The 27,016-nt window shown below is 39.7% G+C and overlaps 3 protein-coding genes across 5 annotated transcripts in view; 1 reads left to right on the top strand and 2 right to left on the bottom strand.

Annotated features, from left to right (window-relative positions):
• Window positions 1–651: 651 nt before the first annotated feature.
• Window positions 652–9,937, bottom strand: ARPC5 (actin related protein 2/3 complex subunit 5). The gene is made up of 4 exons (XM_074322219.1): window positions 9,652–9,937; window positions 7,263–7,334; window positions 4,890–5,066; window positions 652–2,038 (listed from the first exon to the last, which is right to left on the bottom strand). The coding sequence occupies exons 1-4, from the start codon at window positions 9,793–9,795 to the stop codon at window positions 1,976–1,978; spliced, it is 456 nt and encodes a 151-aa protein (XP_074178320.1). The 5' UTR covers window positions 9,796–9,937; the 3' UTR covers window positions 652–1,975.
• A 283-nt stretch (window positions 9,938–10,220) lies between these two features.
• The window catches only part of RGL1 (ral guanine nucleotide dissociation stimulator like 1), a 210,435-nt gene continuing 193,639 nt past the window's right edge, over window positions 10,221–27,016 (top strand). The window contains exon 1 of one of the 2 annotated variants that reach the window (XM_019738703.2): window positions 10,221–10,645. The gene's annotated coding sequence lies outside the window, so the exon portion shown is untranslated. The remainder of the gene's footprint in view (window positions 10,646–27,016) is intronic. The other variant, XM_019738870.2, reaches the window with a different exon arrangement.
• On the bottom strand, window positions 18,192–25,724 carry APOBEC4 (apolipoprotein B mRNA editing enzyme catalytic polypeptide like 4). 2 transcript variants are annotated; one of them, XM_074322259.1, is made up of 2 exons: window positions 24,882–25,724; window positions 18,192–20,576 (listed from the first exon to the last, which is right to left on the bottom strand). In XM_074322259.1, the coding sequence occupies exon 2, from the start codon at window positions 20,536–20,538 to the stop codon at window positions 19,579–19,581; it is 960 nt and encodes a 319-aa protein (XP_074178360.1). In that variant the 5' UTR covers window positions 20,539–20,576; window positions 24,882–25,724; the 3' UTR covers window positions 18,192–19,578. The 2 variants fall into 2 exon arrangements, with proteins under 2 accessions (XP_074178360.1, XP_019594909.2); XM_019739350.2 differs by having other exon boundaries at window positions 18,194–20,718.

Here is a 27,016-nt window from a genome sequence, read left to right on the forward strand (position 1 = left end):
CTGAACACACCCATTCTTGACTACAAAACACGGAACTCCAGCTTTTTCCCCAACATTGTAGTCAAAGTGACGCTAAGAAGGATTTTATGAAGAAATATTGTAATATAACTCGTTTTCATTTTAAAGGTTGTAAGTGCTTATGCTATTCCTACTTGATACCTGTAATACTTACTGATCAGCTTGAATCTCAGTGGTCTTAACTCACAGCTCTCTGAATTGCCTGTAAGTTTCTAAAGCTTGAAAATAGGAATCCCGTCAGGTGCAGTGTGAAAGCCCACAGGTTGGTGGGTGTAGGTAAGGATAAGAAATAGATCTGAGGTGTCAGAAAGAGTTTAGAAGCTGGGAATAAATGACTGTCGCTGCTAGGCTGATTTGCACATTCTAGTCGATATCTCTGGGCAGTGACACTCCAGGAGTTCAGGTGGCATCTGGAGGGCGACGGAGTCACCCCACAAGCTTTAGCAGTGCTCTGACCTCGTGAGTGACTCTCCCCTCTTCTCTGCTACCTTATATTTGAATAGTTTTATAAACCTTCCGTACCCAATTAATTCTTGTCAAGAGTACAGTAACCTGGTGGTAAAACAGGAAATCTTTGCTCTTAATTAACTATACGCGTACATTCCTAAGTATTAAGAGTAACAGTTAGAAAAATCAATTATTCAACACTGACACTTTATTTTCTGAACTTCGTAATTTTTACAAAACAAAAGGCAAGTATCAAAAACAGCAAAGAGCTTATAGAATTTCTGTACCAGTTTGCACATGTCAGTGATTATGAAACTGGTGTCCCATGTAAATACTAAACACAGGCTGATGTCCTGCTTGGTCGTATGCATTCAGGCGGTTTGTTTTGGAGCTACTGAGGAACAATTTTTTTATAAGCACCGGTCATTTTTTTTTTGAGAACTGATTTGGTTTGTCCAACAAAGTAAACACTTTTTGCTGTGTGGCTTTTTTTTTTTTTTAAAACCACTGAGCTGAAATACAGAATGTATTATGTGTTTGGATCTGAACCAAATCTTTTGAGATCCCCATTACCCTGGAGAACACTGAGGACATTTACAGGGCATAGGAAATACTGGTTCTATACCTCATCATGTCTAAGGCGGCTACTATAGTTCTAGTTCATTCAGAGGCTGCCCAGAGTTTGAACTATATCATAGCTTCCATGTCCTTTCTGACTTGGACTAGTTTCCCCATGTAGGACCATATGATTGGAACAACAGCTTTATGCTCATGCCAAACAGGCTCTAGTAGTTTATAGATATATTTGTGTAGAGCAAGACTCCTTGCTCTGGACCCTGGTGACCACAAAAAAATCGAGAGGCCGTGATTACTGGATGCTGAGAAGAAGCAAACTTAAAACTCACATAATCTGGAGGCAAGCAGAAACAAAGCTGGACTTGGTAATGGTGGTCACCCACCACTTGTTCCAGGAACACATTTTGCTTAAATAAGAGGAGTATGGTCCAGTTTCGCAATGTTAATAGCTGCCAGTCTCTCAAATGTATTTTTTATAAGGATCATTTCCTGGCTTGCAATGAGTTAGGAAACTGGCATCAAATTCGGATCAAATTTCTCACTATTAGTCAAAAACAAAAACAAAAACACCCCCCCCCAAAAAAAAAAAAAAAAAAAAAAAACAACACAGAAAAACAAAAACACCAGCCATTAGGGGTTAAAAATTGCACAATTAAACTTGAATGTAAATTATACTATATACAGACTGGTATACACATCACTGAAATGGTTTTCAGAGCATGAAACACTCCTGTCGAAACATTCCCTCTATATTATTCCAACTTTCATTAAAGGAAAACTGATATGTAATTTTCTTCTTTAGCAATATGAAAAAGGAAGCAAGAAGGCAAAGCTGAGAGAAACAGATGCTACCCAAAGGGCAGCGGTGGCATTTGGTTGTTTTGGTCTTTGTACCAGCAACTCCCACATCCACAGATGTCCAGTTCCTGCTGGACTACACGGTCTTCCTGGCAGTCAACACGCGAACAATGGACCCGACTCCTCCAGCAGCCAGTGCCTGAAAACAAACCAAAATGTAAATGTTGACAGGACCATGAAGGGTCAATTCTCATACCAAGTAAAATATTTTTCTTTAAAAAAATTTTTTTTTTTCTTAAAGAAGGAATGTGCGCAGCTATTGATTTTGAATTCACTAATTTTGATAACTATTTATTGAGTGCCTCTTATGCCCAGTGTCCCTGGCACTGGGGGATCCAGTTAGAAACAAAACCTCCAGCGTCTCTGACCCCCTGCACTTGCATTCTAGTGAGATAGCAGTTTACATTCTAGTATGTTCTGAAATACCGACAGCCTAATATTCTTGCCTAAAACAGATGCTCAGATATAAATGTAGGGTATGTGTTCTGCTCTCTTATTCTCAACAGTGTCAGGAAGACATTCAAACTGGGAATAAAGCATCGTAGGCTCCATTTAGTTAGTCAGAATTTGTCAGATTTCTTTTTTTCCCTAGCAAAGAATTACTATTTAATAGCTAAGAACTCAAAATTTTAACTTGGACATTACCTTGAAAAATTGGAAGTCATGATTAAGTATTAGGAATTTGAAGCTTTGGTTTACTAGTGTTCAAACAACACGTACTGAATACCCTTGTGTATTGGGTACTGTGCTACATGCTGGGGATATAAAAGTGAATAAATACAGCATTTTCTGATCTCCTGGGAAGAGACGGATAGATAAACAGATCATTTTAACATAATTATGAAGTGACAGAGCTATGCTCTGGGCACTATAGAAGTACAGAGGAGAGCACATATCCAGCCTGAGGGTATAGAGGAATGTGGAATGATCAGGTGAGGTTCCCCGGAGAAATGATAAATGAAATGGATAAGGACGTGAGAGACTGACATAAAATGGTAAGGAGACACTCAGGCAGACAAAATCATGAGCAAAGGTACAGGGGTGTGAAACATTATGGTGTGTTCAGGGGAAAGGTTGGCACTGCGGGAGCCGAAGGGGAAGAACGACACGAAAGGCGAGGCTGGACTTGGGAACCCAGACGTCATTCTCCAGGTGACTGAGAAGAGTAGATTGGATTTGAGAGAGAGCATTGTGGCAACTGGGTGAAGAAGAGATTTGAGGGAGGCAAAACTGTTAACCGGGAGACCAGTTTAGGAAGCTATGGCAACGGACTGGGAGAGATGCTGTGAACAGTTCCATTCGAGACGTATCTGATTGGATGATTTGAGAAGTGTTTAGGAGATAAGATTGGCAAAAGACTGATGACTAATGTTAGGAAGTGATGACATATCAGTGCCTCAACTTCCCCATCTACTACAGGGGAATAATATCAAGCTTTCCCTCCTAGTATTTTATGAAGATTAAACGAGTTGTTATTTATAAAGTACTTGGAAGACTGCTTGGAATATAAGAAGAGCTCAGTCAGTGTTTGCTGTGATCCCAAGGCTACACTGGAAATAGGTTGCTTAGGTTTTAAAGCTGGCTCTTTGTTTGGACACTGAGGATGATATAGGTATTTACATACCTCGTAGAGTTGTAAGGACTAAACGAAGCATAATAGCACAGTGCCTGGCAAACACAAAGTGTTGCATGAATAGGATGACTGTATAAAATTATTCTCCAAATTGGTATACTGTAGAGTGAAAGGGAATTATTCATAATTATGTTCAAACAACTGGCATAAATGGGGCTGTCTTGGGCAACCTGGGAGGTATGGTTATCTTATCCATAAACGTTAGCTCTTTTATTTGATAGTATATGAGCGATAAAGGGACTTGGCCCAGGCTATACAGCAAGTTTTACTACCTCGTCTTATCTTAGATGTATGTTTTTACTTAAATACACACACAATAACTTCTGAAAACCTGAGTTTTGGGAACTGTAAGATGTTAGAGAATAGAGCCTTTACCTGTGGTTGGTTCTATTTAAATGTTACATTGTTCATATTTATACCAATGTAATATAAGAGCTGGGTATTAAACATTACCTTACCAATGTTTTACTTAAAGCTCAAATTCCTTCTACCCATTTTTCTTTGATCGTATACTAGCATCTGCTTGAAATGCAAAATAAAATGCATGAAAACTACAAAATATTTAAGAATTCTTGATCCCAACCCCCATTTCTTTTTTTAATTATTAATACATTACACGAAATTTGCCACTTTTGACCATTCTTAAATGTAAAATTCAGGCATTAATTACATTCACAATATTGTACAGGCATCACCACTATCTACTTCCAATACTTTTTCATCAGCCCAAACATTTAAAGCTCTGTACTGATTCAGTATTAACTCCCTATTCTCCCTTCTCCCCAGCCCCCAGTAACCTCTAACCTAGTTTCTGTCTCTATGAATCTGCCTATTCTAGATATTTCATACAAGTGGAATCACAGTATTTATCCTGTTGTGTTTAGCTTATTTCACGTTGCATAATGTTTTCAAGGTTCATTCATGCTGTAGTATTTATCAGAACTTCGTTTTTTACATGAACAGAGATTTCCATTTTATTCCATTGTATGTTATGTACCACATTTTGTTTAACTGTTCATCTGTCAATGGGTACTTGTGTTGTTTCCAACTTTTGGCCACTGTCAAAGAATTCTTGATTTTTATTGCTTGTTTTCTTTTCCGAGCTTTGATTTAGTTCCAAGTTTAAGATTATGTTTCATAAATAATAATCATTACTGAAGAAATGTAAGTGCTGCAAATCAGAATTTCTTAAGTCCAAGGCTAGTAAGCATAAATCTAAACTTTCCCTTTCATGCATTTATTTGTAATAACAAAGACATACAACTAAGAAGTCAAAATTACTTAGGTGAGAGAGGTTGTCACTGTGATTCTCTACTGTAAAGAAACCAGTCATACAGATTTATAATTCGTAACTTACCTTTTCGTGCCACTGCAATAACACAGCACTGCTATTGTCAGAGGGGCTCTCGAAGCCTTTATAAATATACTTCATTAGGAGATCCACGCCACTCTTGTCCAGGGATTGAACTGCCTTTTCAATATCATTAGCTTTAAAAGAGATGAGCACCTTCAAGACAATGCTGCCCGCCCGATCCTGAGGGGAAATAAAGAACAGAACATTTAGAGCTATGTATGTGCGGGGTTACAGTTTTAGAAAGACCACACTGAGAAGGTGACATCTGAGTCAAGTCCTGAAGGCCATGAAAGAGGAAACCTTGGGGATAGCTGAGGGAAGTATTTCAGGCAAAGGAAAGAACAAACGCTGTTAGTGTGTGTTCAAGGAATAGCACAAAGACCCAAGGCCTGGAGTGGAGTGGTGGGGAGCAGCAGGACAGATGTCAGAGAGGTAGTGGGAAGACGGATCTCGGAAGCCCTGCAGGCCGTTGTGAGGACTGTGGCTTTCACCCAGAGAAATGATGTTGGAAGAACAGTGACATCGTCTGTCTTACATTTGAACAGGATCACTTTGGCTGCCATGTTGAGAATAAGCTGGGGGGTGGGGAGGGGACAAGGCAGAAGCAGGGAGACCAGTGAGGAAGTTACTGCAAAACTATAGGCTGGTTTCGGCCAGAGAGGCAGCAAAGGAGGTGGTCAGAAGTGGACAGATTCTTGACATATTTGAAGGTAGGACTGAAAGGATGGGCTTACAGATAGATGTGAAAATTTGCCAATTTATTAAATCCATATTTAAATTTTACTTCTTGATCTTAAAAAAATCTGAACAAGGAAAACAAACTGCAGTTCTACTTTGAACCATCCATCAGAAATAAGTTATCAACAAATATTTAAGTTTTAAAGAAAACTCATTTTAAAGTTTCATTTCTATAGTCAAGTGACTATAGATGTAAGATATAGTGATATTCATTTATAATGATCTTTTTTTCCTTGCCTAAAAGGCTGCTTCAACAGAAAAGTTAGTTTTTATCTGTCAGGCCAATCAAAGGAACACTTAATTTATCCTTTGAAGAATTCATTTTTCCTTCTATTCAAGACAAAGTGATACCTTTGCCATAAACACTGGTCAGGATTTTACAGAATGTTTCTACCACCCATTGTTATCTTCAGCTTAAAGACTATGCAATTACTCAATTTTGAACACCATCCTTGCATCCAGAGCTATAACCTCCCACTCTCACACTGTGAGAAGAAAAAACCATTCATACAAAAAAACCAGAAGGTGGTAAAATCGAAATTTCAATGTTTCTTACAAATTTTGAAAACCAAAGAAAATGTTCTCCTTATAAAGAATTATGTTGCCTAGATAATTATTATGCACTTACCTACTTATTACTTAACTACTATTCAACTAAGGAGATTCTTAGGGCTCCTAGGATGTATGAATAACTGTGGCACTGGGGTCAGTGCTCTGGGTTTCATTTTACATAATAAATAATGAAGTAAATAGGTTCTTAAGAATTACTGAAAGACTGCTGCAGGGAACGTTAAGTTGCACAACTTTTCTTAAGGGCAATGTGGCAATTCTGTGTGCAGCAAAAGCCTTAAAAAAATGTGCATTCTAAAATCCAGCATTTCACTTCTAGGGATTTATTCAAAGGAAATTATTCAGAATTTACAAAACATTATCCATTTCAGTACTGTTTACAACAGGAAAAAAAGGTCAATAATGTAAATATACGACAAAATAGATTAGTTACATGTAAACTGCAGCATTATCTATATGTAGCCATTAAAAAAGATGTTACAGAAATAAACTTATTGCCAAGGAAAGATGTTCATGTCCATGGCTATACAACTGAAAAAGCAGGTTATAAAATTTCATTTTTATTAAAAAAAAAACAAAAAACCTCTCATAGAAAAACTGTATCAGCAAATAGCCACACCGAAAAGCAGTAATTACAATGTTGAGGTGGTGGGGTTATGGACAGTTACCGTTTTTCATCCCCCCACATGAGTTTTCTATAATAGATTAATACTTGTACAACATTCACAGATCTTTAACAAGAAAAGTAGAATCTGTTCATTTTGTAAAGTTTTACTTATTCTTCAAATCTTTGCTCAAATTGAACCTGCAGCCTCCCCTAAAAGCACACAGAAATGATCTGTCATTTGAACTTGGTGTGTGCCTACCAGGCAGCGTTATCGTTAAGTAACCCAGTGTTAGCCTGCTCTTTATTCATTTGCAAATGTTTACCTATTAAACTACATCATTAACTTTTCCATGGCAAAGATCGTGAATAGTTAAAATATTTCTTGACTTTGTGACACTTTAGAGGATTTGGGTAAGAATGCTACGGTATTGTCAGAGATCACTGTGTGACCTGGGACTCACCTTTACCGCCTGACTCTTCGTGTTGATGGGGGGGTTCTTCAGAGCAGCCTGCAAGGCAGCTGTCATGTTTCCTGTGGTGGCGGTTAAGGACATAGCAGCAAAGGGCAGCCCACAGGAAAGCATTCTAACTACTAGGAACCACTGGTTCTTAAGACTTGACTTCATGCACAGAAAGAAAAATGACTATGGTCACTATGTTCACTATTGGAAAATTCAACATGTTGGTTTCAAGGATGTCAATCAAAGGTAAAGTACTGAAAACTACAAAAAAAATCACGTGAGAGTTCTTTTAATAAAGCAAAGGCCGTTCCATCCTTGGTTCTAATTATCAAATGCATGCCTTGAGAACCTCCCCTTTTCCAATGAGACACATATGGAAACACTATCCAGTGATATTTAAAAAACCTCTACAATATGTATCAGAATTATTAGGCCCCAAAATGAAACTGCCTATCCTCAACCAAAATGTTTTTATGTGATTCTAACTGGAAAAATAAAGACCAAACTTTTACTAGAATTATATTCTATATTAATTGAAATCCTGATGGAAAATGCTGGTGTATTAATTTAGCAATCTGAATGATATACATTAGCAATCTCTCAATATTGATGAAAAGAGGCATTACAGAAGGTATCATGTTTCAATGACCCTTAGGAGGCAGCTTAACTTTTCTGTTTTGGATCTTTTCTTTCATATTTCATAAAGGTTATTCAGACTGTGTCAGGCCATACCTATTACATTTAGTCTCTCTTTGAAAGCACTAGTGAGTTAGCATGTATGAGACACAGAAGGCCAATCAGACTGTCAGAATGTACAGTCATTCCCCTAAAAGGAAAACCACACAAGCTCACTTGTTCCTCCATCTGTAGTGCCTAACCAGCATTTGTGTCTTCTGGTTATAACAGGGGTAGAAGAGACAGTATCTTTATAAACAGACCTACTATATGGATACAGCAGAACCATTTAAGATTCCTCATACCACCTAAAATGCTAGTTTCACAAAACATCATTTATCCACCACAAAGAATGTTTTTAGACAGAACAATGTTCACCAGTTATTTTCTGAAGAAAAAGGTCTGACAAAAAACCCCATGGTTGGTGGTAAGCTGTCATTTTCCAGGCTTAATGGACTTCTAGAGAAGCATGCCTTTTGTAGATTGGCTCATTTTTAAGGCCCAAAACACGTTAAGTATTTAAATAATGAAAAATAGCAACCGCTGATTGTGAAAGTTGTGGAAAGTAAATAAATATCTGTATGTTGATAAACGTTTAATGTTGTATTTTAGATGCCTTTAAGACCAGATATAGTTGCTACCAAATATCTTCACTCATCTATTTCCCCATTATAATTTCACAGGACACCCATGAGGCGTCTATAAAGCCTTCCTTATGAATCCACCCAAGAATAATTAGAAATGAATGAATTCAGTAACTGACAATCTTGTAAACTACAGCTTTGGTTATTGCAACATTTACATTTTTCTAAAAAAGATCTCATGCGAATGTTACGAATATTTAAATATGCAAAAAAAAAACTAGGAACTGACAACCACATTTGAACTAAAATGGAAACGATTTCAGGATTATAAAAATGATTCTGCTTTGTACAATTGGCTCGTCTTCTATTTTATTCATTGGGATTCATTTTATGTATTTCCAGGGATTCTCCACATGCACTCCCTGCTTCTTGCCACGGTCCTTCGCTCAGCAGGTTAAAGCCTCCAAGCTTCTTCCTTTCTTGGGAGTTTTGGTAATTTTGTACTTACTCCCTTTCCCCGGTTAGCAAATTCTGTGCAACTTGTAATTTGCAAAATTCTTTTTTCTTAAAAAAAAAAAAAAAAAAGGACCCCAGGCTCAAAGGACTGAGGGCCTCATTCTGCAAACTACCCCACGTCTCCCAGAAAGGAATAAACTATCCTAATTCTCTCAAAACAAAAGCACCACCGCAACAAAACCAAAGTCACTAGAGACAGACGCCCATTCCCCCCCGTCAGAAACTTCTGGAGCTAATGTGACCCCAGGAAACAGCGTTCTGGGAGGGAAACTTCAGCACCGAGCAAGAGTCCCGAGCAGCCCCGAAGCCTTCCCAGCGCCTCGAGGGCGCGGCCGGCAGAGCCAGGGCCGGACGCAGCAGCTCCAGGCGCAACCTGAGGAATCGGGGTGTGGGAGGCGCCCCGGCGGGGCACGTTTCGGAGGGCGGACCCCTGGGGTCTCCGGGCCACCCGGTGAGATACGGGAGAAGCCCCTGCCCTCGGGATGCGGGACCCCAAAGAGACAGGGGCCGGCAGGAGCGGCTCGGCGCCCGTCCCCCGGGAGGGGCCCTCAGACCCTGCCGGCGCGGGGACCACAAGGGCCCGCTGGGACCGGGAGGCCGGCGACGCAAGGATATTGCCGCAGGCAGGAGTCCACCTCGCCCTCGTCGGGCCCGGCCTGGCCGTCGCCGCCGTCCTCCTCATCCACGAACTTGTTCTCGTCGTACTCATCCACGTCCACCTTCCGGAACCGGGCCGACGACACCGTATTCTTCGACATCCCGGATCCGGAGCGGGGGCAAAGGCCTCCTCTTGGTACTGCCTCTCCCTCGGCAAGCCCAGTTCTGCAGGAACCCGCAGCCCGGTGCCTTCACTTCCCTCTTCCGCTCTGGGGCGTCGCCGGCAGCCCGGGCTCGGGAGGTTCTGGGCCTGCGCGCTGGCGGCGCTTCTTCCTCCTCAGGTTCACACTCAGCTGAAGCCTCCTACGCGGTCCTTGCCCGCCTCCCGGGAGCGCGCTCAAACGAGGGAGCGCGCTAGACTCAGTGCGCAGGCGCAGACTTTCCGCAGGAAAGGGGCGGGGCGGAGCTAAGGAGGCGGGGGCGGGAGGGGGCGGAGCATGAGGGAGGGCCGAAAGCGGTGCCGCGGGAAGAGGTAATAGGCGATTGGTCATCCGAGTGCCTCACGTGATCCCTAGGGGTTTCCATAGGAACGCTTCTCTGCGGTCCAGTCTAGGGGTTCTTCTTCTGTTAGCGGCGATGGGCACTGGGGGCGGGTGGCCTTGGCTTTTGCTGCCGCCAACGACCTGTCATCCGGCTCTTGCGTAGGGTCCGGCCGTCCTGGACTTGCCTATGAGGTGGGATGGACCGGTTGTCGGACCAAGTCCCCTGCAGTCGGCAGTAGTCGGGCGGAGTGATGCACGCCCGGGCGCCCAGCATCGTTCTAGTTCTCAGAGACATCGCCTCGGGCCGTGCGCTGCTGGTGGCTGCGTTCCTGAGCCGGGAGCCCCTTTCCCGGGCTTGGAACTACGCTGTGCGGCCAGCGGGAGGTCCCCAAGGACAGAGTCGAAAGGTCACAGCTTCTGCCAGTGCTGTGTGACAGCACCGCGAAGGCACCTGCAGAACCTGAACTAGGTATCGTGTCCATTGCGAGGGAGGGGGAGGTGCCTGGGCAGGGGCGGGGGTCGGGGGGCAAAACTGGGTGAACCTGTGGAATTTGTGGCAGGGTCAGTCACTGACAACTTAAAATAAGTGGTTGCGTGGAGCAGGTAGGGGCGAGCTGCGTTCTCCGGTGCTGAGGGGAAAGAAAATGTGTAACAATTGTATTGTGATGACGTTTAAGATTTAAGACGTTTGTGATTTCAGATTTTATGTGATCCCTTTAGGCCAGCTTTTTATTACATTTGACATGCCCATTTCTGAGAGCAATGCTCTTACTGAGGGGGTAAATGGTAGCTGTGCTGTGGGTGCAACACTGAAGTACAAGTATGTGTAGATTAAAATTAATGTGGACATTTGGATGGACACTGCTCAGATGGCTTTGTTTTCCCGACGTCCTATCAGGTCTAGTTTAATTCCACCCCTAGCAGAAGGCCGGCTGGTGCCCTGTTAAGTACTCTAATCATTGGTTTCCTGTGCTCTGTTGGAAAGAGCGTTGGGTTTAGAATCAGTAAATCCTGGCTCGAGTCTTGAGTCTTGCACTCAATCTACTTGATTGAGACACGCCACTTAAAAATTCTGAATCTCAGGTTCCTCACTGCTCACGTGGGGCTAATAATGTGTACTTAAGATTATTCTGAGATTTAAATACAGGAAAGTGTTTTGGAGCTGTAAAATTGTACATAAATGTGAAATGTGTGTTACCTGTACCATTGATTTTAAAACTAGCCTTGTAAATTACTTAATGATATATTGTGTTTTATTTTGCCCCTGAAGAGATGGAAAGATTCTGGAGGGCGGAGGCTGTCTTATATTTCTTTTGTATCTTCCTTCAGGTCTGACATAAAGCTAAGCGTGCAGAAGGTACTCAGTGCTATCGGGTACTCAGATATTCCTGGATGAATGAATAAAATGTGAAAGACATTATAGTTTGAAAATCACACTGAGAATAATGAACCAGTAGAAAGAGGAAGAAAAAAGATCTCAAAATCAAATTTTCATTAGATACATGTGCGTACTTATGTATATACATATATGTATATCTATATCAATATGTATATATAGGTATACATATATATCTATATCTCTTTAATCTGTCATCTATAGAGAGAACCCTCAGGAATAGACAGCATTTTTTTTCTTGGAAGGAAGAAGCAATATGGCATTTTCTTTTCCCAATTAAATCACCCTTCTGGAACATATATCATTGAGGTGATGAACTGACATTTCTTTAAATTAACATTCAAGTTATGAGCAAACACGCTGGTAAAAACTTCCCCAAGGACTGTCTTAAAAGAGCAAAGGAAAAATTTCTACCTGTTGATAACCTTTATTTTAAAAAGTCGTATACCAAAGTACCAGATCATTACTGTGGTGAATAGCATTACATAACTTAGAATAAAGATTTGTTCTAATATTCTTTTCTCAGTTTCAATATTTTGCTAACTTTAGAAGAGAAAATTGACTCTTCGAAGCACTACTGAGAGCAAATGGAAACAAGGATTCATGAGCTAATACATCCGTTCTCTTACTGTTTCTATTCTTTTGTATAAGGTCTTATTTAGGAAATTTCTTTGTTCTCTGGTTTTAGAACTGGGAAAGAAACCCAAAGTAGAAATCAACTTAAGGGAACAGAGAGGGGAATTTAAAAAATCGAGTTGCTCAAGGGTATAATTGTTTTTAATTGCTCATAATTTTGCTCTGTGTGTTGAATGTGTTAAATATAATTAATTAATTTTCACCCACATAATGCATATTACATTTGAGATATAATAATGTCAGAAATATCCTTTTCCAATGCAGTGTTTTTTTATTATCTCACAATGATAAGTACCTTGTACATAGTAGGCACGCAACACTTTTCTATCCAATGAAGCAATAATCCAACAAATTAATTTTGGAATTATATTTAGAGATTGAGTATTTTTTAATGGACACATTAAATACCTCTTTAAAGCTTTAGAGAAATTTGTGTGTGTGTGTGTGTGAAGAACGCTGTCCTTAATTATCATTTAATTAGAAGATACACATTCCAATTTATTGCATATGAATATTAGAAATTTCTAATGTTAGTCATGGCACTTCTTTCATTTTAGGTAATATTATTTTCCCTATTTTAATTTTCCAAAGGAGTGCTTATCCCTGAAATAAAGGTTCCATAGGGTTTCAAGACATTTTATTTGTTTTGCAAATAACCTGGTTTGGTGCAATACCGAAGTTAACACTGACTTTTCTCGAGATTAACGCTGCATGATAGTATATAGCTCCTTATTTTTGTGACGATGGAAAGAGCAAAAGATCTTTTTAGTTAGAAAGGGTTTTGATAAAACTATCCTATAATAGATTTTTGCAGATATTTTAAACCAAGTACTCTACCTAAAATGTGCTTTTTTCTCCAGATTTGCCATTAAATACTTAACAAACCAAGACCTTGGAATCCTGCAGTGTGGCAGGATTATTATTTAAAATGGAAGTGAACTCAGTGTTAATCAAATATGTCAAACATGTGTTATAAATATAAAATAAATAATTTTCAGTTCTGGTAATGATTTAATTTCACTGTTCTCTAGCAACATAATTACTACAATGTAAAAAGATTTTTTGGCATGTTAGCCATAGACTATATATAGACTTAACATGTAAATGAACTGGTTCTGTGTTAAAACCACCAACCTTCAAAACTTCAAGTTTTTAATTGGTGATTAATTTTAGCTTCACATAACTTTATGGTAACACACTAAGGTAGAGCGGACAGGATGAACTATTTTACGAGAACTTTTATTTATTTATATATTAGTACTTCAAGGATTTAAAAGATTTAAATCTGTACGCTTGTCTCAGGTAAAAAGTTTAGTGCTAAATGAAAGAATAAGCCTTGTTTGTTAAACATTTTTGTGAATGGGACTATATTTCTATTTCATGTTTTTACCTGCTTATGATAATATAAAGGGAAGCTATGGATTTAAAAATTTATTTATTCCATGTTCCTTCCCATTACTTGGGTCTGTTATTAATGCTAACAGTTGTTTTAAGGTTACATTTCTTGTCACAATATATAATCATAATTTTTGAGATAGTGATAATTTATATCTTTTCCAATATTTATGTCACTTTTATTTTTTTTTCTTAACTTATTGCATTAGTTAGACTCTCAGAAACGATGTTGAGAAATTGGATGATAGTAGGCTTCTCTTCTTTGTTTTTCTTTCAATGGAAATGTTTTTGGTATTTACCAGTTTATATTTCTATTGCTTTATGATCTTTAGACATAATAGTTGAAATTACCAAATGCTTTTTTGGGGGAATCGAATGATAAAAATCATGTCATTTTGATTTTTTAATTTATGAATGTAATGAATTATATTTATATATTTTTATGCACTGAACCATTCCCACATTTCTAGAATAAACTCTATTAGGTTACTATTTTAATTGCTTGCTAGATTTGATTAGTTTATATTTTGTTTACATTTCAGAATCTATATGTATAAGTAAGATTGGTTCATAGTTTTATTTCTTTGTGCTATCTTTATCTGGTTTTCATATTGAGATTAGTCTGGCTTTGTAAGATGAATTGAGAGGATTTCTACCTTTTTTTCCCCCTATGCTCTGGAATAGTTTGAATAATAGAAAATTGTCATGCTATTTTTTTTGAAAGTTATAGAATATGCTTCCAGAATTATCTGGGCTTACTTATATTTTTAGAGGTAGAGTTTTGATCATCTTTATCATCTGCAGTTATTGACTTGTTTGGTTTTCTTTCTCTTTTTGAGCCAATTTCAGAATTCATATTTTCCTAGTAAATATGCATTTCATCTAGAGTGCCAATTTATTGGCAAGAAGTTGCAAAAAGTACTTTCTTATAGTTATTTTAGTTACTTCCATAACCATAGACATATAGCTTTTCTCATTGCTGCTATTAACTATTTAAATAAAATATTAAAATCAACAAATTTTTTTCTTTTTTTTTTCTCCTAACCTGCTTGTTACCAATTTGAGAAACATATCTTTACTCTTATAGAAAATAGTCATCTAAGACTCATAGTTTTGAAAGAATTTAAAAGATCCTACAATTCCTATCCTTTCCTACTAACTATCCTTATCCTGTTAATATTTTATTAATAATAGCAGCCACTTGATGAGAGCTCATTGTGTGTTAGACGCTTGGTTAATAAGCTCTTTACTATACCTACATTATTTAATCCTTGGAGTAGCTCTAGTGCCTAGGAATTTGTGTTCCCATTTTATGAATGAGAAAACTAAGGCTAAGAGAGATCAGGTAACTCAGCCAATGATATTCAACTAGCAAGTAGCAGACTGGTATGGGAATTAGGACTGTCAGATTCTGAAGCTTGTGCTTTTAATTACCACTCTGTACTTTCAGTAAGTCTTTCTCATTATTCCCAACTATACTGCTTACCTTTGTGCTAAAAATAAGTCTATAACTAAGTATCAAGGGTTCAATAAAACCACACCATAGCTTGAAATAAACTGTAAATTGTGAACTTAAAAAATCTTGTTGTTGTAATGATTTTTTAAAAAGATACTTATTTTTTTCCCTCAGATATTTCCGTGAGCTTTCCCCACTTTTTTCAGTATTTTGAGACTAGACATAGAGCCTGTGATCATATTAGCCTAGCACAAAAGATATCACTTTTTTGGTAGATGGAGAGATCAATTGGTATTGATTAGCAATTCCACTTAATTTTTAAAAAATTGTGGCAAAATACCCACAACATAAAATTTATCATCTTACCCATTTTAAGTACACAGTTAAGTAGTATGTATAAAGTACATTCACATTGTTGTACAATCTTTACCACCATCCATCGGCAGACCTCTTTTTATCTTGCAAAGCTTAGACTCTGTACCCATTAACTCCATATGCCCCCTCTCCCCAGCCTCTAGCAACCACAATTTTATTTTCTGTGTCTATAACTTGATGACTCAATGTACCTCATATAAGTCAAATCACACAGTATTTGTCTTTTATGACTGGCTTATTTCATTCAGCTTGATGTCCCCAAGATTTATCCAAGTCGTAACATGTGTCAGAATTTCTTTTTCTTTTTAAGATTGAATAATGTTCCCTTGTGTGTGTCTACCACCTCTTCTTTATCCATTCACTCCCTGATGGACACGTGAGTTACTTCCACCTTTTGGCTATTGTGAGTAATGCTGCTGTGAATATGGTTGTACAAATATCTCTTTGAGACCCGGTTTTCACTAGTTTTGGGTAGATACCTGGAAGTGGAATTGCTGGATCATATGGTAATTCTCTTTTTAATTTTTTGAGGAACCAATTCCACTTAGTTAACTAAATAGCGCAGTAAAGCCATGTTCCATTGCCTCAGGTCTCTGATTTGGTGCAGCCCTGAGACTCAGGGACATCCAAGGTAAGATACTCTCAGGCCTTATGTTTGGTATAAGGTCCTGGTTAACAAGGAGTGGGGGAGGGGACAGTGCCGAAACTGAGATGCAGAACCTACGTAAGGTCTTCACCTTAGCCCACTCAGCCTGCCTAGCTCCCGGAGTCTGGAGGAGGCCCCATGGTACATGGCTTGAGCAGAATTACAGAGAAGCCACAGGACTAGTACTACATGGATATGGATTTTTCTAGGCTTCGTAGGAAGTCCACACTCATTATTTTGAGAGGCATTAAAGCATAGTGATTAAGAACATGGATTCTGGAGCTAGATCTCCTGGGGTTGACTCTTCAGCTCAGCTTTTACTACTTGAGCAGTGACTTCAGCTCCCTGTGCCACAATTTCCTTACTTGTAAAATAAGTAATGCGATAATACCGACCACTTAGGAGGATGGGGAGGATTCAATGAGTTAATATGTGGAAGTACTTAGGAAAGTACCTGACATTATAGCTCTCAGTAAACGGTAGGCAATAGTAGTATTATTTTTAGTTAGTGTAGGTTACCGTGTGGCTTTCTTTAAAATCCTCAGAAATAAGATGAATAACATTCCATTCTGTGAGTTAAACTTTTTGGATTGCGTGCAGTATGAATCAAAAAAGATATGTGACAGCAGTTTAAAGAGAGAGCATTTGCTCCCAGGCCAGCAGGAGTAAATATTGTAAGCTGATGAAACATTGAGATCTGTGGAAAATCAATCCTAGTCGTTACAGGAATTGCTTGTAGAGGTTGTAGAGTCATCACAGTCTTAGCCCTCCTAAACACTGTCCAAGGTGCCCTGGTGACTATCCTACCCTTTCATTTCAAGTGGCAGATGTCTGTCTCTGGTAAGGGGAGTCTGATAGCACTAAACATTTGAATGACAGAATGAACTTCTCCAACCCACAAAGCAGACTTCTGATCATGCTTTGGCTTCCGATGTAGCGTGTCCGCGTGGTGAAGCTGTGTAGGCTGGACTACTTAAATATCTGATTGCATACCTAGTTGTAAGTCTCACTGGAAACCAGAACATTAGCTTTCTGCTTTTACTTGTCAATCTTGGGTGCGTTGTTAACCCAGGTCAGCCCCTGATTAATAAATCCGTTGTCTCTGTGTTGACTAAGTAGGTAGTTGAGCCTTGAACGCTGAAGGCCAAACCCTGGACCACACTCCCCTCCCCAACCCGCCTCAATTTCTTGGAATATACTCCCTGCCTCTTTTAGATCACTGCACCACTAGCTGCTTTATCGACTTGTATTTTCTTCATTGGAACTTCTATATGTGTGGGGGCAGTGATAATTCTTCAATATCACCATTATAAGTTTGCTACAGAGAGGTGGAGCATTCCAGTTGCTGGTCTTCCCTACATTCCTGAGCCAGCCCGACCCAAGCCTGACCCTTTGTGTAGAGATCACTGCACTGTACGAGCTCGCTCCGTGGAACTATAGATCTGATACATGCCGTCTTAGAGCAGATCGCTCAAGTCTCTTGTTTTTCAGATGCGGAAACAGAGACTACTTGCGTAAGGCCATATATCTTCACGCTCTTTCGACAGTCTGTTGTCTAAAGCTTGACTGTCTCGGCCTCAACTCATGACTTCTTAATAACCTTCCTAGCCCCAGTCTTATCTAACCAGTACAAACGTTTAACTTCCCAAAGCACCTTTCTTTCCTGTGGTTCTGGCAACATTCCTCCCTTTGTTATATACCGTTGCCATCCAGGTTCACATGTGAATACGGATTCATCGTAGATTTCAGACTGTGTTTCTAACTGGTTGGATCCTTTGTAGCCTGGCTGACACTGTGGTCTTCCTGACCGCTTTGGAGATAGATTGCCTGGAGATAGATCCATCCAATAATTGGATCTACTTTTTTTTTTTTTTTTTTTCTAGGAGCTCACAAGGGAGGCAGTTCCCCCCGTTGCTGCAGGGTTTCACCAGCCAACTTGGCAAGAAGCTTTAGAGTTGGCTCCCCAGGTCCCCCTTGACTTGCTGACACCAGTAGCTGACTTGGTCACCAGAATCTACTTTTGTAATGATCAGAGATGCTGAATTTATCAGGTTGGGGTCTTATTTATTTATCTTTTTTAACTTTGCATCCCACACTATAGACATGATTTCATGATATATAATAAACTTCAGGAATCCCTCTTTAAATAATAATTACTGTATACCCACAATACAATTATATTCCAATCATTCTATACACATTTTCAAGTTAAGAATAGAAATTTTTTTTTAAAATTATCCATGTTTATTTTAATCACAACAGGAATTTCTATTCTAAAGATTTTTCTTTTTAAAGGGAAGTGAGGCAGCAAATGTGGATTAATTAAACACAAGCAAAGTGCTTTGATGTACGTGCTCAGAGGGTTCGTCAAGGAGTCCTTCCTAGAAGTGTGTTTTGAACAAGATTTTAAGAGAAGGTATAGCTATGTACTGGTGAAAAAGAAGTGGTCAGAAAAAAAGGGAAGTAAAACAAAAACTGTGCATTGGGGAGCTATATCAGAAGAAGGGGGAATGGATGCTAAGAAAAAACAACAACAGGTCCGTTGCAGGATGGTTAAGCAGGCACTTGGCTGGAATTTACAAGAATGTTGGGGAGCAGTGACTGGTAAAGTTATTGAGATGGAGGTTCACAGCCTTGCTCCCCACATTTTACCTGGATAGTGTCCTAGATCCTAAGGGAAAACCAAAGGGAGAAAGAGACAGTGTTTGACCCATAGGAATTGACAATCTTGCCGATGAGAGAGGACAATAGGAAAGTAGAGGGGGAGTCTTGCAAGCTAGTAAAAGTGGCCTGGATATTATATGGTGAGTGATGGAAGGAACCTTTGGAGAGTCTCATGCATCATCCTGCCTGTATCATCTGCTCAGGAGGGAGAGGTCTGAGCTGGGAAAGATCAAACTGAGCGGGTGGCTAGATTTCAAAAATCAATTTTTGTAGCTATGTCTAATCAATTAGCAAAAGAGCTTTTCCACCCACACAAAACTATTTTGAAGCACTTTAGAAAAAAAAAAAATGTGCTGCCTAAAATCTTCTGTCCACAATGAACAATTAATGGAAAATTACTGGTTTGCTTTTGCAAACAGCACTTCATGCCAGATACTTCAGGCTGTTTTCCAATCCTACAGTAAATTTTAATACTGAAACCAATTTAGGAATATTTAGTCCATAGGCTTTTTTAGTGGAAAGATGATGTGGGTAGACTAGAATAATAACATTTTCTTTTCTACACCAAAATATTCGCAAGTACTAACGGCTCCACTTTGATACTGTCAGTTTCAAAATAAAGAAATATATTAAGTTGCGTATGGAAAATTTTTGGATTATGTTAGAAAAAGTGTAGCTTTATAATAGTTGAGATGGTAAGCAATTCAGATTTTGCCTTTAATGTATCATTTTATCTCCGTCTTGGATCACACCTAAGAAAGTTTCCAGATTTTTGTTGGCTATCTTACAAGTCCTCTGGTAATAGTTTGGTCTTATGTTGTAGAAATGTAGATGTTATTTTTTCCCTTTCTTTTTCTTCTTCTTCTTTTCACCTGCCTCTTCGCTACTTGCAAACTGTTCTGTGATTTCTACTCTCTTCACTGGCATTGCAATGGGAGGCTTTCTGTGGTCTTTGGCTTCCTGGAATGGCATTGGAGGCATATTTAAGTGCCTGACGACATTCCTGGGTTTATGTGGGTTCTGGCCCACATGGATGGGTGGTAGGTCTCTGAAAGGCACCAGCACAAAAATGACAGGCATCCTGAAGTCTGGTGTCAGATTGGGTTGTGCTTGTCCACTTGTCACTTGAAAAGATGGTCCAGGAGTGACACTGTTTAAGGCATAGCTCTCTAAAGCTGCCTGAGCTGTTGTGTTCTGATTCTCTTTCGTCTGGGGAAGAACATCCATGAAATAAGGTCTCACTCCTGTTATGGCGTTGATCGCATATGCGTTGTACCTGTCAGCTAGTGCCCTCCCAGGTAAAATGGGATGGAAAACCATTGCTCCTGAGACACCGCTCACAAAGTTGTTGAGGAGAGAATGCCAGATCCCACCACTTATTGGGCTCAATATGACCTTCGGCCATAGACTTGCCAGGCTCCGGAGAGCTTCGCGGTTCCATGCCGAGGCAGGAAATTCGGCTTCAGTATGATAGAGCTGAGAGAAGTAAATACTAAGCGTGACATCTGGATACATTATCAGGAAATTGTACATTTTGCTGATGCAGCAGTGGTCTGCTTCATTACAAGGGGAGTTGTTGGAATACAGAATGATATGCCTGATGCCATCATTACTGTATATGGTTGAGTCAAAATAGCCATTCGTCTCAAATAGCATTGATTCTGGATGGGTATTATTGCCAGTGCAACTGCTAGCATGGCCCTTCTGCACCAGGCTTCCACCAGAAGTTTTCAGTTCATAAAACGTGAGGTGTTTGGGTTGAGGATATGTTGGCCCGTAAGGGAATCCAAACATCTGATAAAATTCTGTGTAGGGAACTCTTGCTTCTTCACCTGTCCGAATATGGTAAGGACAATTAGAGCAATCTAGAGAGAAGCTTAGCCAGTAATAAGGTTTTACTATTGTTCCACGATTTGCTACGTATTCCTCATGTAGCGGCTCCATTGCTAGTTTTACTGTCTTCTAGCTGCAACCCTAAACAAGGAAGGAAAAAAAATTTATATATATAAAACAGTGCAGGAAAAATTAAAGACAGTGCATTAATTTATTGAGTCATACTTTTCTTCAAAGCAGGTAGCATGATAACCATAGTAGCACCTTTGATTCTAAAAGATAGTGATTAGATTAGAAAGCTTAGGATTCATCTTTATTGAGACTCCTGGAGAGTGGGGAGGAGACAAAAGAAAAAGGCACAATATACCTTTACCTATTTCATAGATTCTGAGGCAGAAGAGCAAATGGGTTAATGGTGCAAGTACTACCATGTTTCCCCGAAAATAAGACCAGGTCTCATAGTAAGTTTTGCTCCAAAAGACGCACTCTTATTTTCCAGTTAGGTCTTCTTTTCGGGGAAACACGTTAGAAGCAGACTCCTCGTTTCAAATCAGGGCTCTGCCACTTACCAGCTTAGGAACTTTTGGCAAGTTGCTTAACATCTGGGAGTCATGACTTCCTTGTCTATAAAATGAGGCTAGGATTAGTTCCGACCTCTTTAGATTATTTTGAGGATTGAATGACAGACTATATTTGTCTTTATTATGTGCCTGATACATATTAAGGACTCAATAAATGTTTAGCTCTTAGTAGTGACAGTACAAGTCCCAGGGTTATCTAGAGGATTCTTGTTTATGAAAGTCCAAAGAAATAAGCAGGGGTTTTTTATTTTGTTCATGTTCTTCTTTTGTCTCTTTTCCGAATATGATACTATTTAATCTATTGTGCAAAGGTTTTGGGTGTGCTTGCGTCTCCAATCAGCCATTGCTTCTAATCATCGACAATAAATCGGAGGTGGTTGTCCTTTTAGGAAAAGGATCATGGAGTCTATTTTGCTTACTGGTGGAGACTTCTTGTAGAAGTGCCGCTTGAGTATTCTTTGGGCCATGGACACTCATTCATCAACGTTTAAGAGTTATTGCCAGTGTGTGTGGGGGGTCTTGTTAGAACATTTTAGAAACTTTACTATTCTCAAAGCAAATATCGTTCTTTAGGATATTTTAAATAATGTCTGGGATGTTAAAACCAAAAAGTTGAGATCTTCAGGTAATTATTTAAAAAATAATAATTCCTTCAGTTATCATTGTTCCCAAGCAGCAGCCTAAGCTGTTATAATATAGGTTTAAAAATATTTAAAAAGAACTTTTTATAATACAAGTATTACATGTTTCTTGTAGGATTTTTTTTTAAATAATACTGATACATAAAGGAAAAACTAAAAAAATCATGCCAGTTTGTACCATGTTTCCCCTAAAATAAGACCTAACTGGAAAATAAGCCCTAGCATGATTTTTCAGGATGACATCCCCTAATGCATCTTTTGGAGCAAAAATTAATATAAGACCCGGTCTTATTTTTGGGGAAACACGATATCAGTTTACATCTCCATCTATTCCCCAGATCTATTCCCTCCAGTCATTTGCTATGAGTGTTTGTTACACATACATAATTAAATCATGTTGTAATTTCACATATTCACTTAGTATTATGTCATGAGCATTTCCCCATGTTATTAAAAACTCTTCAAAAAACACAATATTCATGGCTAATTAGTGTTTATTACATAAGTATAGCATTCAGCTTCTTGCCTCTTTTTGTTATTATACATAGTGCTTTGATGGCTATCTCTAAATAAATCGTTCGTATCTCTGATTCTTTTCTTTAAGGTGGATTACTAGAAGTCATATTATTAAATCACTTTCTCAGATTGCTTCCTAGGAAGGTGTACCAATTTTATCACTTTCTCCCAGTGTTGTTTATAACCCCCTTTGCCAATTCGAGAAGTTAAGCATCTCTTTGTGGTTATAATTTGTACGGTTTCAATTCCTAGTGAGGTGGAACACTTTACACATGCTTATTGATCTGTAGTATTTATTCTGTGACCTATATTTGATCCCTTAACATTTTTTTGTTTGTTTGAGGTTTGCCTATTGATTTGCAAGAACTCTTTATGTGCCAAGAATATTAGCTGTCATACTTATTGCCAATATTTTACCTGCTTACAGAGCCTTTCAGTTGTGCTGGGGGTATTTTTAATTGTACCAAATTTTCATTTTTATGTGGTCAGATATTTACCCTTAGGATTTTGTTTTACTATTGTATTTAGAAAAGGCTTTCCCATCAAAGAGGACTTAATAAGTACTCCCATATTTTCTTCTGATATGTATGGTTTCATTTTTTTACATTTAACTCTTTGTCCAGGCAACAAAACAGAAAAATGTAAAAGGGATAAACTGACCATTGCAACAAAATATATTTTTCTCTTTTCAAAATGGAAGGTATCATTTCAGAAGTATTTATTAGGACCTCTCATGGGGAAGCCCTTTGATCAACTTCTGTCTTCCTCACCCCAGGGCACTGCAGCCATCGCTGTGTTTGATCAGCCTGCTCTCCAGGCTGGAACCTGCTGAGTTCCTTTGTCTAGCCTGTTCTGGGCAGAAAATAGACAGGGTGCCAAAAAATCTATACACATTTTAAGAAAGGAAAAAACTGTATTAAAATTACACTGATGGTAACCACTTTGAGCACCTTTTGTAATTGCAGAAGTCAAACGTGACCTGTATTCACTTTTGTTATCGGTATATATTGAATATTACAATTTTGATACAGTTTTCCTTTCTTAAGACCTCAATCCAGCTGTAGATAGAATGTAACTTTACTCATGTCACCGTAATCCTAACGGTGAATATCTCTGCATGAACTCTGGGTACCACATACTCATCCAATTCCAGATTTCTCCTAACCTCTGTCATGTCAACTTAGTCCACAGGATTGGGCGTTTACCTCAGTTTCCTCCTAAGTGCTATAATTTCCTGCTGTAACTGAATTCCTGCTCCGTGGCTTCCTAGACCTTACCTAGCTATTCCTCAGGGCCCTGGATTCTTCCTGTTTAACCCTTGGCAACAGACCGATCACCTGGAACGTGGCACCATCTCCTGCTTGATCCTGAGCGTTGTTTCTGCCTGGATCTGCTGTTCTCTCAGACTTACTCATCAGACCGGATCGCTCTGAATCTCAAAACTTGTTGAAACCAAGCCCAGAGTCTCACTCTCTTTTGAATATTGTGCCTTGGATGTGGTCTGCCATTGGGTGGCCCACCTGATACCAAGGTTATTGCTCAGATTACAATTTCAGCTCACCCATAGAAAATTTACAGGTTGATTTGGCCAAAATACTATGGAAGCAGTACTGGGAGGCCCTTTTCGGCCTTTATTTTTTTTTTTTGAGGGGGAGGTGAGGGTGGCGTTAACTATTTATAGTGGTTCCAGAATTACCTTTGAGAAGTAGAAGTCTTCCTGTCTTTCAAGATAAAGATATGGAAACTCCCGAGTGCTTTTCTAAGCACTCCTGCCTCTGCACCCTTTTTCTCCTCTGGCTATTTTAGCCATGGATGGTGTATGACTACTGTCTGTAAGGAGATCTTGAAAACTAGTCGCCTTCAAATGTAATGGAGGGAGAGCTGGAGTTTCATTCTTGCTTATGGCTTTTCAGTGTCAACCAACTATGGTTCCCTAGTGGCAAGGTCTTCACTTTTTCAGAGGGTCTCTCTGGGATTGTTCTTTGATCTCCCTCATCTAAAGGGGGAAGCAGGAAAGAACTGCCCCCTTTGAACTGTCACAGAATTTGTGGTTTATATCATCCATTTGCCATTGATCACAGACTGCCTTTATTGTTAACTTTCAGTGTCTGTCCTTTCATACTCCCCTACCCAGACAGAGACGTGCCCTGGTTCGCCCAGGGCCTCCCCAGGAACCTTGATTGGTTCACAGGCCAGGTTGGCCAACACCTGTTTCCCCCGCATCCTGTGTCCCTACCACCCAGTCCTCTTCCTTCCGCTTTGTCTGAGTTTGGGAAATGCATGTTGCCCTCTGCAGAGCAGATCTCCTGGTGGTGAGAAGGAGAGATCTGTAAAACCCAGCTCCATCTTCGGGTTGTGAGTGACCCCTGGACTGCAGCCCTGGGAGAACAGCCTTCCTTAGTTGAACACAAATGAGGACAATCTGCTCTCTTGTCACCCAACTGGGATTTAGCGAGTACTGGTAAAGCACAGTTTGCACTGGAGTAATTGGAGAATGGAGTTTGTCCTTCCCAATCTGTGCACAAGCTGTTAGCAGCTAAAAACAAATGTTAGCAGTTATAATTACCATCGTTTTGTCTCCAGGCTTGGATCACACTCCAGGTGTTCTAGGAGACGGTCTGTTTCCTTTTTTCCCCCTCTTTAAGTCCCATGCCCTGTGTCAGGTAGCTTCGGAGGGCAATTGTGCTGTAAAGATGACCTCCTGTGTGGGTTCAGGACACTTTCACAGTTTGTGTCTCTTAGTTCCCGTGAACTTTGCTGTCCCCAGTTAGGAAGGCGGTGCTGAGGTGTGGCTGCCTCTAAGAACACTGTTGAATTGGTGCCATGGTAACGTTTCCAAAGTAGCTACTGCTAGGATACGGTTCTGACACTTATTACTTTATTTGCATTTCAAACCACCTGTTCCGAAGATGAAAATATACATGAACACATATTGCAGTCTGGATAAAAGTGTAATATCTGACTAAGTGAGCGAACGTGTTGGGGTTTTTCTCCCTCTGGATGTAAGAATCAAGTTCTGACGTCATACTCCTCAGCGCCTTTGTTCTGATCTAGAATAGGTGCCAGGCTTGGTGTGTGGACGAGATTTGTTGGTCTGTGGCCTGCGGAGGCTCCAGGGCCTCTCCTTGGAGGTTTGCCCTTCAGTAAGAGAGAAGCACCTATGAAAAGAAGCAGAGACTTGACCTCTCCAAAGGGGGGCGCTCTCTGCTGATAAGCCCGCAGTCCCAGAAGGGGAACCCGACTTACTGGGCCCTGCAGTTTCTTTCCTCTTCCAAGTTCCCACGGAGACTCGGTGGCTGCAGGAAGAGCCACTCGCCCTTCTCCATTCTTTTCCCCACCTGCCTTCATCTCCACACCATCTCCTAGGACACTAGACCTGTGGATGGTCTGATTCACCGTTTGTGCTCACTCTCGGTTGTTCTCTCTTTCATTTTCCTCAGGCCCCTTGAAGGAGTTGAGTGGTGAGTACTCGTGTGTGTTTCCATTAGTTACCGTCAAACGTCCTTAAGCATATATACTATCAAATTACCCATCGAGGATAATGGAAGCACCTAGAAGGCTTCCTGCAGCAGCTTCACCACTCTTGTTTCTCATAGTGAAACTCCCAGTCTCCATAATAACAACCGTCCTCCGCCAGTTATTTTTGTTACATTTTCTTTCCTTCGGCCTTTCTTTGGTACGTGCTCACTCTATTGCATCCGATTCCTTCCCCACCATTTGCCACGGATCATGTCTTTACTGTTCCCACTTCTTGCCTCTATTTTCGTAGTATCTTCTAACTCAATGAACTTGTAAATACAAAACCAGAAGTTGATCCTCAAAGTTCATCTTTTATTTAACTTTAACAAAAGATATTCCATTTAAAGATATTGCCATGGAAATGAGTCTCTATCCACCAGTATATTTACCAATTGCATTTTAGGGTGACTTCAGGGGTAGGCAATTCCAAGCAGCCAGCATTTTAAAAACCAGCTCTACTGAGGTATAACTGACAAATAAAAATTGTGTACACTTAGGGTGTACAGCTTGGTCTTCTGACATATTTAAACACTGTGAAATGATGACAGCAATCGAGCTAACTGACTTATCCATCACCTCATACTGTTATCTTTTTTGGGGTGTGTGTGTGTGTGTGTGAACACTTAAGATCGACTCTCTTGGCAAGTTTCCAGTATACAATGCAGTATTGTTAACTGTAGTTACCATGCTCTACGTTGGATCTCCAGACCCATTCATCTTGCGTAACTGAAACTTTAAACCCTTTGACCAACATCACTCCACTTTCCCCTCCCCCAGCCCCTGGCAACCAGCATTCTACTCTATGCTTCCATGAGTTTGACTGTTTCAGATTCCTCATATAAATGAGATCATCCAGTAGTTGTCTTTCTGGGACTGGTTTTTTCACTTAGCATAATGTCCTCCAGGTTCATCCATGTTGTGGCTGATGGCAGCATTTCCTTGTTTTTTTTTTTAAGCTGAATAATATTCCATTGTATGTAACACATTTTCTTTATCCATTCATCTGTCGATGGTTATTTAGGTTGCTTCCATGTCTTGACGGTGTGAATAATGGTCTGGTGAATATGGGAGTGCAGATATCTCTTTGAGATCCTGATTCCAGTTCTTTTGGATAAATGCCCAGAAGTGCTATTGCTAGTTCATATGGTGGTTCGATTTTTAATTTTTTGAGGAACCATCATA

Source organism: Rhinolophus sinicus, linkage group LG17, assembly GCF_036562045.2.
Source record: "Rhinolophus sinicus isolate RSC01 linkage group LG17, ASM3656204v1, whole genome shotgun sequence".
Taxonomy (NCBI): Eukaryota; Metazoa; Chordata; class Mammalia; order Chiroptera; family Rhinolophidae; genus Rhinolophus; species Rhinolophus sinicus.